This window comes from Nyctibius grandis, chromosome 10 (genome assembly GCF_013368605.1).
Source record: "Nyctibius grandis isolate bNycGra1 chromosome 10, bNycGra1.pri, whole genome shotgun sequence".
NCBI classification, from domain to species: domain Eukaryota; kingdom Metazoa; phylum Chordata; class Aves; order Nyctibiiformes; family Nyctibiidae; genus Nyctibius; species Nyctibius grandis.
Window position 1 is genome coordinate 29,520,951 of NC_090667.1, and position 13,593 is coordinate 29,534,543.

The following is a 13,593-nucleotide window of genomic DNA, read 5'->3' on the forward strand; positions in this document are numbered from 1 at the left end:
GTCTTTCCTTGCTATTGCCTGTTAAAGACTCCTGTTTTATGATATATTTAAATATGCTGTTTGTAATGACTTGTTGAACTTCAATGCACTGAACTCACTTTAGATTGTTAAGCAGACAGAAGACATGATATTTTCTCTCTGCTGGCCATTAATTAAGAAATAGGATGGCATAGCAAAGTTTTGGGTTTTTTTAAACAGGCTGTCTACAGGATAGCTTGTAATTAGAAATTATCTGAATCAGCCTGATTTCCAGTGGTGCTCAGTGTCCCACAGTTCCCACTGATGTCAGTGCAGATTCTCAACATCTCCCACGCCAGGCTGCTACTTTCAAAAGCTAAAAGGGCTTTCCAGTAGCACAGGAATCTAACTTTAGGTGACACTGGTAAAGACCTTGGATCCATGTACTCAGTCTGTAAATTGAAGAATTGATCCTGGAACATGATTATCCCTCTAGCACTGGTCACAACGGAGCGGTTTCTTTGCTCACTAAAGACTGAAGCAGGGCCTGCTTCAGTTTGACTCCAGCACCCAATAACTTAACTAGGCCAGCAGTGAAGGGGCAGTTCTGACCCAACATTTCCCTCTCTGAGAACAATTGCATTAATCACTGCTTCCCAAAACACTGAAGAGTCCAGTACTGGTGCTCACACCCGCAGATGCAATGCAATAAGCAAGTGCTATCAGCAGACTGCCAGCTTTAAATATAGGCGATCTCTGTACTTGCCTTTGTGGTTTTGACTTTATTTCCACTGCTGCAAGACCAACCTGAATAGTCTGGTAGTACTTTACAGTCCTCTCCATCCAAACAGGGGTTCATATGACACCACCACTTCTGTAGGACAATGGAAGCTAGAAAAAGAAATAGGAAAGAGAAACAGAATACAATCTCTTTTTGAATACTGTTTGGTTTAGTAGGGGGGTTGTCTTTGTGCTGTTCCATTGTTTGATTTCAGAAGGTAGAAATCAACAGTTACTGTTTTAATAACTTATCACATTGATTGTTTTTGAGCTAAAAATGTGGTTAAAAAACTTCACCAGCACACAGAAGGGTAAATGCCATATGCAAATGGTGAAGACAGGCAAGCACTGCCAGAGACTGACTCCAACATTTGAATTGACCTCTGGAAGTACCTTTCTGTCTTCATTGACTATAAAAATGACTTGCCTCCTTCGTTTACATGCTTCAGTCAAGTACCTGCTGTAAGGTGGAATGAAACTAAGGCTTCTTGATTAACCCAGACATGCATATGCGAGACTGGACGAAGAACTGCCAGTTTCTCTCTTCACTGGATGAGAAAATAGAATTGCACAGAGATGTAAGCATGTGAGGTCTGTCAGCAAATAGTGCAGATAAAAATGTGGAAACCACTGGAAAGCATTAGATTATTAACTAAAAATCTACTTGCAGTTACACTGCCAGTTTTGCACTATGTTTTGGAAGACTACAGTAGTACACCTTAACTGTGCAAATTTATTAGTTTTCTACCCTTAAACCAATTTCCATTAATAAGTCCATGCTTGTTGTTTTTACAAATGTAGTCACGACTTTATAATACTGCTGTTAACAACAGATACACTTTCCCACAAACACCTCCAAACATCTTCATGCATTTCTCAGTTTTGCCTTGTTCATGGGGTTCATCAAATCCCAGAAAATTATTATGAAATATATCAGTTCACAATCTTGCATAATCTAAATCGGATTTCAAAATAAAATACGGCTTAAAATGTTGATTTAATTAGTCTGCATTATGCTACTATGTGCACAAAATATTGAATTGCATGCTTTAAAAGATATCACATCCAAAAGAGAAGAAAAAAAAATAATTTAGTCTCCCTCCTGTAAAGCACTTTTTTTCCTTTTAATTGCAAGGTAGATTTGTATTTCTGCAACCTTCAAATTAGGGTGACAAGCAGGCAGGCCAACATCAGGATATTGCTGAAATGTTTATTCAATCTCAATTTTTGTCAAGCTATTGTAATCATCTCCAGCAGTACCATCTTCCATTAAACCAAGCACAGATGTGAACTGGAAACGTTGCCGAGTCAATCTAACTCAAACTAGATCCACAAGCTCAATAGAAGGTGCATATTTCACCTTCTATTCATCTCCTGTTTAGACACTTTCTATGAAAGTGACTCCTACCCTTCTGCTGACTGATTTTTATTCTGTGCAGATTCCCCTGCTCAAACTAACGGCAACACTTCGAAAAACTTAATACAGATCTCATTCCATTAGCTTCCAGCAAATCCCCAATTCTTTGCTGTAGCAATCCACTAATTCTTACATTCATTTTATGTTCAATTTCTTTGTAGTTGTAATGTCCACTCTGCTGATGTGTCCTAACTGTCTGTGGCTGTTTGTGTAAAAGACACCTCTGAGATTAGTCCAGTAGAATTCTCCATCAGAGCCTTAGGCTCACCTTCATAGCTAGAGTTCTTTAACTATCATTGTCCCTAACTGTGCAACTTACTGAAGGATATAAAGGCTTCCTCCTCTTTTCAGATTGAGGCACTCTTGGAAAGGTTTCAAGAGATGACTTTTCAAAGAAATGAGAGTAGCTATGTCACTCTCATACACAACCATGCTCATGAAGGGAAAGAAGACTCCTTTAGTTTGACCTTAGCCAGCTGATTTCCTGGAAATCAGCCAGAAACCAACCAGAAACCCTGCCAGAAATAAATCTTCTGTTGACATTGCTCCCTAGATAATCTGACTCCATGGAAACAGTAGGTTCATAGAGCATAAAGCCAAAAGATGTCAATACATCATCTCATCTTGTCTCACGCAATTCACTGTGTTGTGCCCCCAGTTGTGTTTGGCTACATGGTGTCTTCCAAACCAATCTGTAACAAGTGAAGAAAGAAACTTCTCCCATTGTCATTTTTTCTGACAGTTAAACAATCTTCAGCATGAAACACACAGCCTTGGTTTTCTTCCTCTTCCCACCTCTTCTGTTGTACTTTTTTCTCCTACATTACAGCACCTGTTAGCAATCATCATTTTCTCCCTGTGAAGGTATTGAACGTGTTGCAATCCAGTAACTTTTCAATCTTCTGCCTAATAAGCCGAGCTGATTGAACTTCTCCAGTTTTGCACCACAATGCATTTGTCTTTATTAGCGCAGTTATTTCAAATAGGTTCCACTTCCAGTGAGTAGGACTATGCCATGTGACTGCCTTGGGGTTGTCATTACTTACTCCTTTGCCTCACTGAATGAAATTCATACATGTTTGTCTCAGAGGAGATTCTATAGCTGCTTTCGGTTCACTGCTGAAAATGTTGCAGAGTGTCAGGTGTAGAGCTAAGCACTGTGAAATCCCAGTAGGTATGTGCCATTTGACTACCGCTTCCTACTGACAACTCTGTGGAAAGATGTGGTTTTGAGGTATGCTAGGTAACTGACACTGAGCAGTGCACATAATGGCATATGGTTCAAAATTACAATAGCTTACAAAAACTAAGACCTAAATCCTCAAATGTACTTAGTAACCAGGTCTTTATTTGAATAAATTATACATTGGAAAACACGGGCTTACATGCAGAAACTACCTGTATTAGTCTTGAAAACTCCTCAGAAATGGAATCAATTGTGACTGGCAATTCTCTTTTCAGAGCGCCACATAAACTCTTGTGACCTGTACCCCAGGAATTCCTTGCTAATTGGATATGATATCAACTTCTCAGTTATTCGCACAGGACTGAGATCAGACTCAGTTGTCCCTTAGTATCTAGACCATGCTGCCTACCCTCTCAAAATTGACACAATACTAGTGCTCTTCTAGAATACCCCAAGTATTCTGAAATACATTTTGAATTACAACTGACCGGAGATCTATTAGCCAGCTTGTTAGGACTCTAAACTACCTAGGGTCAGAATTTAAAAAAAAAAAAAAAAAAATTGATCCCAGTAGATGTCGGTTAGCACCTTCTTTATCTAACAATAAGTTAGAATGTACCTCCCTATCCTGTTTCTTACCAAAAGGAGAACTGTGATTCTGCTCCGCCTCAGCATTAACCATGTCAAAATTTCTATGTGTTCTACTTGAACAAGCAAATTCATGTTGTCTTTAGTCTGGACAAATACAGATGTCTTTCCTACTCTACTCGATTAAGCTTTCTCCCATATAAGTTTTCAGTACACTATTCATTCTACTGTATATTTCCTTTTTTTCTTTGAACACTGACCGAGCATTAGCATCCTTTTGAATTCTCAAGTATTCTGAAATCCATTCAAAAACAGTGGGAGGGAAATCTTCTCAGCTGTTTCTTCTTTTATCTATTTCTTATGCATTGATTTTTTGTTTTCTTGTTTCTGTATGCTCTCTTCCTTTCAGTCTGGAACTTAGATGGGCTTTCAGCCAAAATTGTCCTTTTTCTTCATTGCGGTTCTTTGGCCCTACTGAAAATTCTTAAACAATTCTTTAGTCCCACTCACATGTTTAGCAATCTGAGTGTTTCCTCCTCATAAATTCTAGGACTAACAGAATTGCCTGGATGGAAGATGATTTGGCTAGTGATGATTTACTTAGAGGCATTTAATGCACTTAGCTAAGATAGCTACTCTACAGACAAAAGTTATTAATGTTTTATCTTCTCGGCAATAGCTGTTAGATAAGATGGAGGTACTTACTCAAGGATGTTTATTTCCATAAAGAAAATGGGTATAAACAAAATCTCACGACTACTTTAAATGCAATTTAGTCATTGACAGAAGAGTGGGTTGACCTTTGCTAAGCAAAATTTTCTATAGCTGCAGTGAAGTAGTGTAGCTACGACTCAAGGTAGGGTATACAGGCTGGGTGGTATGTCCTTTCCGCACATTTAAATACTTCCTTTCATATGCTCTGCTTTTTTCTGAGTTTAGTGGCTCAATTTATCTACAGCAACATTTCTACCTCTTTGAGCAGGGCTTAGCCTCAACATATAGTGCTGCTCCAATAAACTGCTGCTTTAAATCTGACCTTGTGTAAAATTCTTCAGCATCTGTCAACCTATTTCAAAATGTAAATATCCAGTTGGCCTATGACTGTATCCTAAAAAACATGATGATGGTCTTTTAAGCCTACTTCATGGCCTATATATACAGAAGGGCACAATGCCCAATACTCATCAACCAGGAGCTCTGTTTGATGAACTAGGCTCTAGCCCCACCCAAATTAACAAACAAGCTGTCACTGAAACCCCGTGGGATCTAGGTCAGGAAACCTATATGCTGCAAGACTGAGAAAACTAAGGAAAACTACTCAACTAAATTAAAAACCTGTGAAGTACTAAAACCAGATGTATAAATTTCAAATGATAAAGGCTTATTTTAAGTTGGTTACAACTTACTGGGGAAAAAAAAAAATCCAAATAGGTTATAGTAGAAAACTGCTCAAATGTCAAATTCGAGTCCAGAACAGAATGGTAAGTACCGTTTGTCTAGACTTTGCTAAAGTCCCAGACCTTTGCAGTTTTCCATATTCTGTGAGAATCTATTTCTTGGGTAGACTTAGTTTCTCATGAAGCATCTACAATCTATGACCAGTGATATGCTTGCCTGGCCTAAAGAAAAGCTAGAATGAACTCTTGCTTTCCTCGGTTGTTAACGCTAAACCAGAAATCAGACCTTCATTTTCAAATCACAAGGAGATTCTTCTGTAAAAGCATCATGCAGATCTCAACAAAATCAGTTGTAATTACTTAATTACATAACCATGCATTTGTTTGGTCAAGAAAGGAAAACATAATTACATTCCAATCGCTTTATAAATTCTCCTACTCTGCAGAGAACATAAAATACGATCCCATTTACTCCAGTTTGGTCTTTTTGGGGCTGCCTAAGAACAACTGAAACACATAAACCCCAAAAAGTTCACAGGCAACTGATTTCACCCTCTTTACTCTTGTTTTCCAGCATAACTTGCACAGATATATTTTGCTTTTGAGTGTATGTTGAAGAGGCTAAAACCCAAACAGAACATATTTTCTAAATCCAAATAGAACTGCTATAAAAACGACTAAGCACTACTCTACTTGTACCAAGAATTCCAATACGTAAAAGCAACTCTCTGTGTACGACTAAAAATTGTGTTGTCTGACACAACGCGCTGGTGGTACTTTCTGGACACATACTCAAAGAATGTGAACTACACTGTTTCTTATTTTGTCCAAAAACAGCTTAGCACATAAGTAATTTGAGGGTGGTCAGTCACTGGAACAGGCTTCCCAGGGAAGTGGTCACGGTACCAAGACTGTCAGCACCTGGATGATGCTCTTAGTCATATGATTTAGTTTTAGGTAGTCCTGCAAGGAGCAGGGAGTCGGACTCGATCCTTGTGGGTCACTTCCAACTTGAGAGATTCTACAATTTGAGGCAGGAACTACAGGGAACAACCACTATGGGCATGTCATGCATGATCAACAGCACAAAGATAATTGCTGCCCTAATGTAAATGATAACTACTGCTGGATAGGGTCTTAAGCTCAAAGAAAGTACTTTAAAAGACTACTACAAGCCAATTACTCTATAAAACCTTTTCTTCTGGTTAGAAAAGTAACTCTGTGCTCTGGGAATACCCTTCCCTTTAAGCTCAGGGCAAACTATAGGCTAATCAAAGAGCCCTGCATTCAGTAAAAAGGTGCTGAAAAAGAAAATGAAATGTCTGTATCAGACTAAAATATTCAAATTCAAGACATAAACTGTTTCTGGCTTCCACAGTATAGAAGCCTACAGAAGGATTATGTATAGAGTAGGAGAAAACATGTCTAATCCTGAGGCTAAGGAAAGATAGTTATAGTTTCCATGCTACAGTAACTGAATAACACTGACTGTAGTCCCATATCCTTGCGAAAATAAGTGAAGCATGTTAAAGCACTACCCTAAGGGGTGAGGGGGAATCAAAGGCTTCTGCTTTAGAAACCAAAATCTTATATTCATAATATTTTGTCATATTTAATGTCAACTACACTTGAAGAAAAAACAGCTACTAAATTCTTTCAGCAACTATTTGCATTGACAAACTGAATTAAGCTGCTATGGTATTATGCATTTATATCTTTCTATCCTGGAAAGACAGTGTCACCTTTGCAATCCTTTAGCAAGTTTAAAACAATGCCTGACTTTAATTATCTGTTGTATGTAAAAGTATTTCTGCTGTTTGATGTGTCACCTAAAAATACAGAAGGTACTTCTGATTTGACAAGAAAACTACTTAACAAATTACAGAGGTAAAGTTGATAGTGTTCCTGAATTACAAGGCACGAAAAGACTAAGCATCTGAAAAAAAAAAAGAAAAATCTACTTCCTTAAATAAGGATGGCGACATCGAGCTCTATGAGTTTCAACATCTGCCCAGGAAGGTGATGGACTAAAGCAATTGTACCACATTTTTCCTTCATCAGGTAGGTGACCTAGCTCAGATACTGTGTCCTGCGCAGCAGTATGCTTGCTCTGCTCTCCAAACTGTAATGTATTTGTGGTTACAACACACAAAACTGAATAGACATGGGGCATCATTATAGTACTGATGTCCAGCATACGAGACCATTAGGCACATAAAGCGGTAAAACATCCATCTAGAGAACAGCTCTCAAAATCAGATGTCCCAGCACTATCTGCATGCCCGTCTTAGGGCTGCATTTATTATCCAGTGACTTTTTAGCCAAACTACTAAAGACAACTGGAAGGGTTAATATCATAAGCTTGAATTTCTTGGCTTATGCTGTGTTCAGACTAGTTTTAAAGAAGAACTCTTCTGTGAAAAAAATTAAGAAGTTTTATTGGCACAGACATGAAACGGACGAGTACATATATTAAGAGGATTAATTACACCCAGATTTATGCACAGACTCATTATCATCAATGCACAGAGATGTTTCCAAAATTAACAAAAGGAAGGATTATGCTTTTGAGGCAGTGGGAAGTCAAACAATCAAGGAGACTAAACTTCTCAAACAATCTTAATGAATCATGAGTGAGTGGGAGACTGCTTACCTTCCACACACGAGGGCTGAGCCCTTGTCGTACCAGCCACCTGCCCTGGGAAGCAGGAGCACTTGACTGTTTGCGATCGTTCTTCAATCCGGTTCTTATTGCAGCAACGATGCACTGCAACAACTTCGCATGTCCCTTGCTTGACTTGGTGCTGGCCTAATAATTGCAGAGACAAGTGATGGAGAGCAAAATAAAACACCGGTGCATAAAGAAAAAGACAGTTTGCACAGTCCTACAAGATATTGAATCTCTCCAATACCAGTTTAAATCCCAGGAAGATGAAGGGGCAAAGCACCTTGTAGGATCTGGCTTATTCCCCAAGTTTATCCTGTTCTTACTAATAAAGATTAGTTCATCATAACAAGTCAATTTTTCAATCTATCATCTTCCCTGTCCCTTACAAAACCACAAGGAGAAAAGGAGATTGTAGTAGTCATTTAGATGGATTAGACAAGAAGACATGCAGAGACACAGCACACTCCTCCTTCCTTCGGCTTCCTGTCTTGCATTAGGTTTCATATTTAATTATTTCCCTTCATAAATGGACACAATGGACAGGATAATATTTAATGCAAGGGGGACATCTTAAATAGTAGGGAAACTCTAACATAACAGCACGTAAGCACTGCTTGCTATGCCTATCATCGCAGGTAGGCTAAGGAGGAGGTAGGCTGAAAAGGTGTCATAGACAGTCAAGTTTTGTTAAAAAAACCCAACACAAACCATATGGATTTCTCCAGTTCACTCCAAGCCCATTTTGAAGAAACCTGGGATAAATATTCTATCCTACTGCTTTCCTCTCAAATACTTTTCCTGACAATTCACTGTCTCCTGTTTCTGAGTTTATTTTTTCCTTCTCCTTTCCTTGCTCCCGCCTTCACATCTTAGCTCCACTGCTCCTTGCACCTGACCGTCTTCCTCCACTGCCAAACTTGCTCTCTGCCCTGCCTAAAACCCTTTCACAGAAACACCACTTCACAAAACCTCCTCTCCTGTTTGTGTAAGTCATTTCCAGGTCCTCACTTTCCTGAACAGCATTCAAGTGCTTCATCTTGCATTTGTCTTGTCTTATTTAGAGTAGAGCCTTGGATGGCTCTTATCTGTGTTTGTAAAGCACCCTGTAAATTAACAGCACTACAGAATAGGGTGGGCTTTTTAATAAGTGAGCTGACAGAGAAACAACACTGAGAATAATAAAAATATTCACCATCAAAGCAGTACAGGCTCCTTTGAGGAGAGAAGAGACTACGGTACAGATATTGGTGTAGGTGCACGTAATATCAAAGGTACGGCAGACTAAAGAAAGGAAGATGAAGGGGAGAGCACTCTTCAGAAACAGACAATCCTCCAAGCAGCAAGCCTGGAGGATTCTCCCATTTCCTACTCACTACATGCTTGCCCTGTTTTGGGTTGGTTTGTTTGGGGTTTTTTACAGTATCTGTTACTAACTAATACCAGACACAGGATTTTGAGATAGAGAACACCTTGGTCTGATGCAATATGGTCAGGCCTACATCCTTATAGATGAAATCTGATTGAGTGATTAAGATCACTGTACTTTTGGGGCAGAAATTTTTATGAGTTGATTAAGTGGGAAATCTTAACCTTCAAAAGAGTTAGCAATTCAATTTAGGCTTCTAAGGGTGTTTTCCAAAAAAAAATAAAAAAAAAAAATTAAAAAAAAAAGGAGAGTATTCAAATATATATACATAACTTTTAAAAGGTTGGCTTGGCAGTGTTCCTTTGCTGTGTGTGTTTTGGTTTCACAAGTATTTCAAGCACAGCTAAAGGGCTGCCTGACTTTTGTTGCCAAATTTGTATTCACAGCAACCTCAATGGACAAGAAACTATGTATATGCAATCCTGGAAAAGAAATTTAGTCTTCTATTTGTGCACTCAACATGTAAAAAGAAATTATATATACAGAGATGTTTGGGGTTTTTTTCTGAGGAAAAAGCTACACTGTACTTTTAAACAAAATACGCTACAGCAGAAAATGCATAATGTATTTTACAGAAAGTTGGAAAAATGTTGAAGACAGCATAAAAGTATCTTACATAGCTACTGTAATAAGTTTATTGGCAGACTGTGAATTTCATGCAAGTACCTAATTCCCGTATCATAATAAACATGAAAAAAATGAAAACAGCTGCCAGCTTATAGGACAGTAGCTTCTCTGTAAGTCAATATGGAAAATAAATACACGAATAAAGAAATTTAATTGGCCATGCCACTTCATTCCAAAATATTGTTCTACAAAACACCTCACATGACAATGTTTGGCGATAATAAGCAGACAGCCAGGGGTTCTGACAGAAAAAATTTTGTAAAATGAGGTTGTTAATTCAAGACAGTTTATTTATTTATTTATTAGATCTACACCCTGAGTCACAACCCTTTGGAGTAAACATGGAAAACTTCCATTGGTTTCCTACGGTGCTTACAGTGGTGGTCCTGCATTCACTGGAGTCAACAACAAAATTTCTATTGACTTCAGGAGAGTAAGGTCACAGTCTGGACTGTCTCTTGAGAAGGAGATTTTATAAGAAAGGGAAGAAAAAGCAAAAATTTGGAACAGTTCAGGCCACATCCTTGAGTTTGCCATGTATCTCATTTGAAAGACCAACTGGACAGGTCTTCTTTTTAATTAAAGTCATTATTCACCAGACACCGAGATAAGAGTTGAAGCCATTTTTTCAGAAGGTACATCATAAGGATGGACTAGATCCAGCTCTAACAATCAATATGTAGCTGAAAGAATGTCTATTTTCAAGCTCAAATCCCACTTTCCTTAGGTGAACAGTCCTCTTAAGCCAATACCAAACCAAATCAAACAGGCTGCGCCTGAGCATACAGCCCAAAAAACCCGGGGCTCACTTTCAATTATCTTGTTTGAATTTTAAAGCAGTGACAGCACTCCCCTGAAGTGTCCGGAGTCAACAAGCCCACAGATATTTGCAGAAGGCAAAATGCAGTTACCTCATGAATGCATCCTTTGGTTTAGTAGCTGGTCTACTGTAGATTTATTCATGCTTCACAGCCACACAAGCAGGTAAGAGAAGGTGTCCCCTCTTCGTCTGCTGGCAGGGGTAGGATGCTAAGGTTTGAAAGTACTGCTGCCAGGCAGAGGAAGACAGAGCTCTCCTCCCTTGTCCCTAGTGTGCAGCTCTTACGGAGTGTAACAGTGAAAGGTACTAAAAAGCCAGACATCTGCATGCATCATTTGCATTAATTGGATTGCCCTTGTAATCGTCTTTCGCCTCCTACATATTCACATCTATATTTCCTCCCGCTTGTTCACGCACATCTTAACACTTTTTATTCTGTTGAACACCACACACATTTCTTGTCTTAATATTCAGACACATCTGTGAACAAGTGCTGAACAAATGCTAAGTGTTAACATGCTAGCTTTCTGTCCTGGTTTTGTCAGTGTTCAGCAGTCTGGAGGACAAGCGCTCAGTTTGCAGAGTGGTTTTCAGATCTAAGAAAACTCACAGAATATCTTAAAAACTAACCATCAGCTCAGTCTATTCTCTGCCTAGATCTACTGAAACATGTTGTATCTACATTCAGATGCCCAAAGGCAGCAAAAAAAAAAAAAGAATATAAGAATATTCTCCTCCACATTTTAATCTCCATCTTGCACTAGATAAACCTTCATCTCAGGTTTAAAGTACATTTAAGGTACAGCTGAGCGCATAATGACAGAAAAACTCACTAACAGCCTTAAAAGATTTTATAACCAATGGATTCTCAGGAAGCCAAGGCATTAGAGGATCAGGGACTGAAGAGTTTTTAAAGTGTGAAGATCACACCAAGTGAATTCTGTACCAGACACATTAAGAAAGCCATTTCAGGGAGAACTGCAATGAGAGATAGGGAGAAAGCCAGGCTCTGGAGAGCAAAGCCCCTTTGGGCTCACTTATAAAAAGCCCATAAATTCATAGCTCTTCACCTGTAAACCTACTCAGATCTGCAACCTGAGGGCTGTCAATATTTGCAGTTGAAATTCAGTTACATCTTCACATTTAAATAAGACGACTCTTCAAGGAGAGATACATTTTATCAGCAACAGTACCAGAGAAAGGTTCCTGTCGTAGAACACCTTCTGCATACCGAAGAGGGGATGTCTGCCAGCCAGGCACTGTGGAGGACAGAGGATGAATGTTGAAAACTATGGGGCTCTGGGTTACATCTGATGAGGAGGTTGGCACATGTATGGCTCTCCATATCCCTATTTCTTTACAGCTTATCTTCCCTAGAAATACCAGTGCTATTCAAGTTCACTAAGGACACTTTCCCTATCTCTCCATACAGGGCACAGACATAACAGGATAGGGCTCACTAATGGAAGCAACCTCCAGGACATTCCCTGCTATGAATTTTGCTGTCTTTCATAATGAGATACCTAAGGATAACAACAGCCTTCAATTTCCCACATCCAGAATGGCTCCTAATGACCTCAAGGACTGGCCACACGAAGGCTCTGTGACCATTTCTTTGTTATCTGTGGGCTTTCCAGCCCAGAAGATGGTAGACTGTGTAGAGTGGCTAGGCAGTCTTCACAGTTTTTGGAGAAGACAGTCATCATCTCTGAACAAGAAAGTACAAACTAGGAAGTTATTAGGCTTGCACATTACAAGCCAGCACAAGTGTTGTGAGTGGAGTTGACTGAATAATCACCACTAAACTGTTCATGCTCAGTTTAATACGTTTTTTCAACTAACATATTTGACAAGGCCTTATTTTCACTTTCTTCATAGAAGTCAGAGGGCAGATATGCAATTAATGCTTCTAAAACTCTTTGACATCCTCAAATGAAAAGAGGGAAATACAATTATTGTTAATAAAATATCAAACATCACAGTGACGTACTTCAAAACTACAAGGAAAATATCAAAGAAAGAGGAAAGCTTTCAGAAGGTTGCTAGCCAATTCTGCCCACACCCATTTCATCTCTGTGACTAATTCTAATCGCTCCCAAGGACTACTCTTTCAATGCCATACACATGCAGGCAGCATACCTTTATCATAAATACTGAATAACCCCCTCTTTTTCTAATTTCCTAGCTAAAAAACATGGAAAAGACACATTTAAAGGGAGTTTTTATCTCTGTTTCATAAGCTGCCCTCTTTAATGAAGAAAGCAACTAGTACTGCAGAGAACAGCATATCTAGACAGTAGGACAATATGACCCTAGCTCAGCACATTCTTCAGTAAGCCTCAAAACCAGCAAGCTTGGTCTGTACAAAATCAACTGCATCATTTATTTAAAAGGTAAGAGGGTGTCTGTCAATAGTGAGATGAATAGTTATGGAACCTAATATTGTAGACAACAGTAAGAGAAACAAGTGAGTTTAGAAGTCAGCACTGATGCTGTTTGGAAGAGAAAAGCACTTCATGCCAGTTCATCATCTGTTCCACCTTCATCTCATGCTGGTCTTTGCTTACAAGTATATGAACACACAGAAGCACACACCAACAGACAAGTATTCTTAGAAAAACACAAATATTAAAGGAAATAACATTTGCTATTTTTCACATTTATAAGAACCTCTCCAGCTCTTGAGGTGGTTTTTGGGAGGAAAGGGGAGAAAGGGTGTTTCTAAA

General features: G+C 38.9%; 1 protein-coding gene across 1 annotated transcript in view; it reads right to left on the minus strand.

Moving 5' to 3' along the window:
- Nucleotides 1–697: 697 nt before the first annotated feature.
- TAFA4 (TAFA chemokine like family member 4) overlaps nt 698–13,593 on the minus strand; it is a 44,431-nt gene continuing 31,535 nt past the window's right edge. Inside the window, exons 3-4 of the mRNA XM_068409285.1 lie at nt 7,980–8,135; nt 698–849 (exon numbers count right to left, since the gene is read on the minus strand). Coding sequence (XP_068265386.1) covers nt 698–849; nt 7,980–8,135 — 308 coding nt within the window. The remainder of the gene's footprint in view (nt 850–7,979; nt 8,136–13,593) is intronic.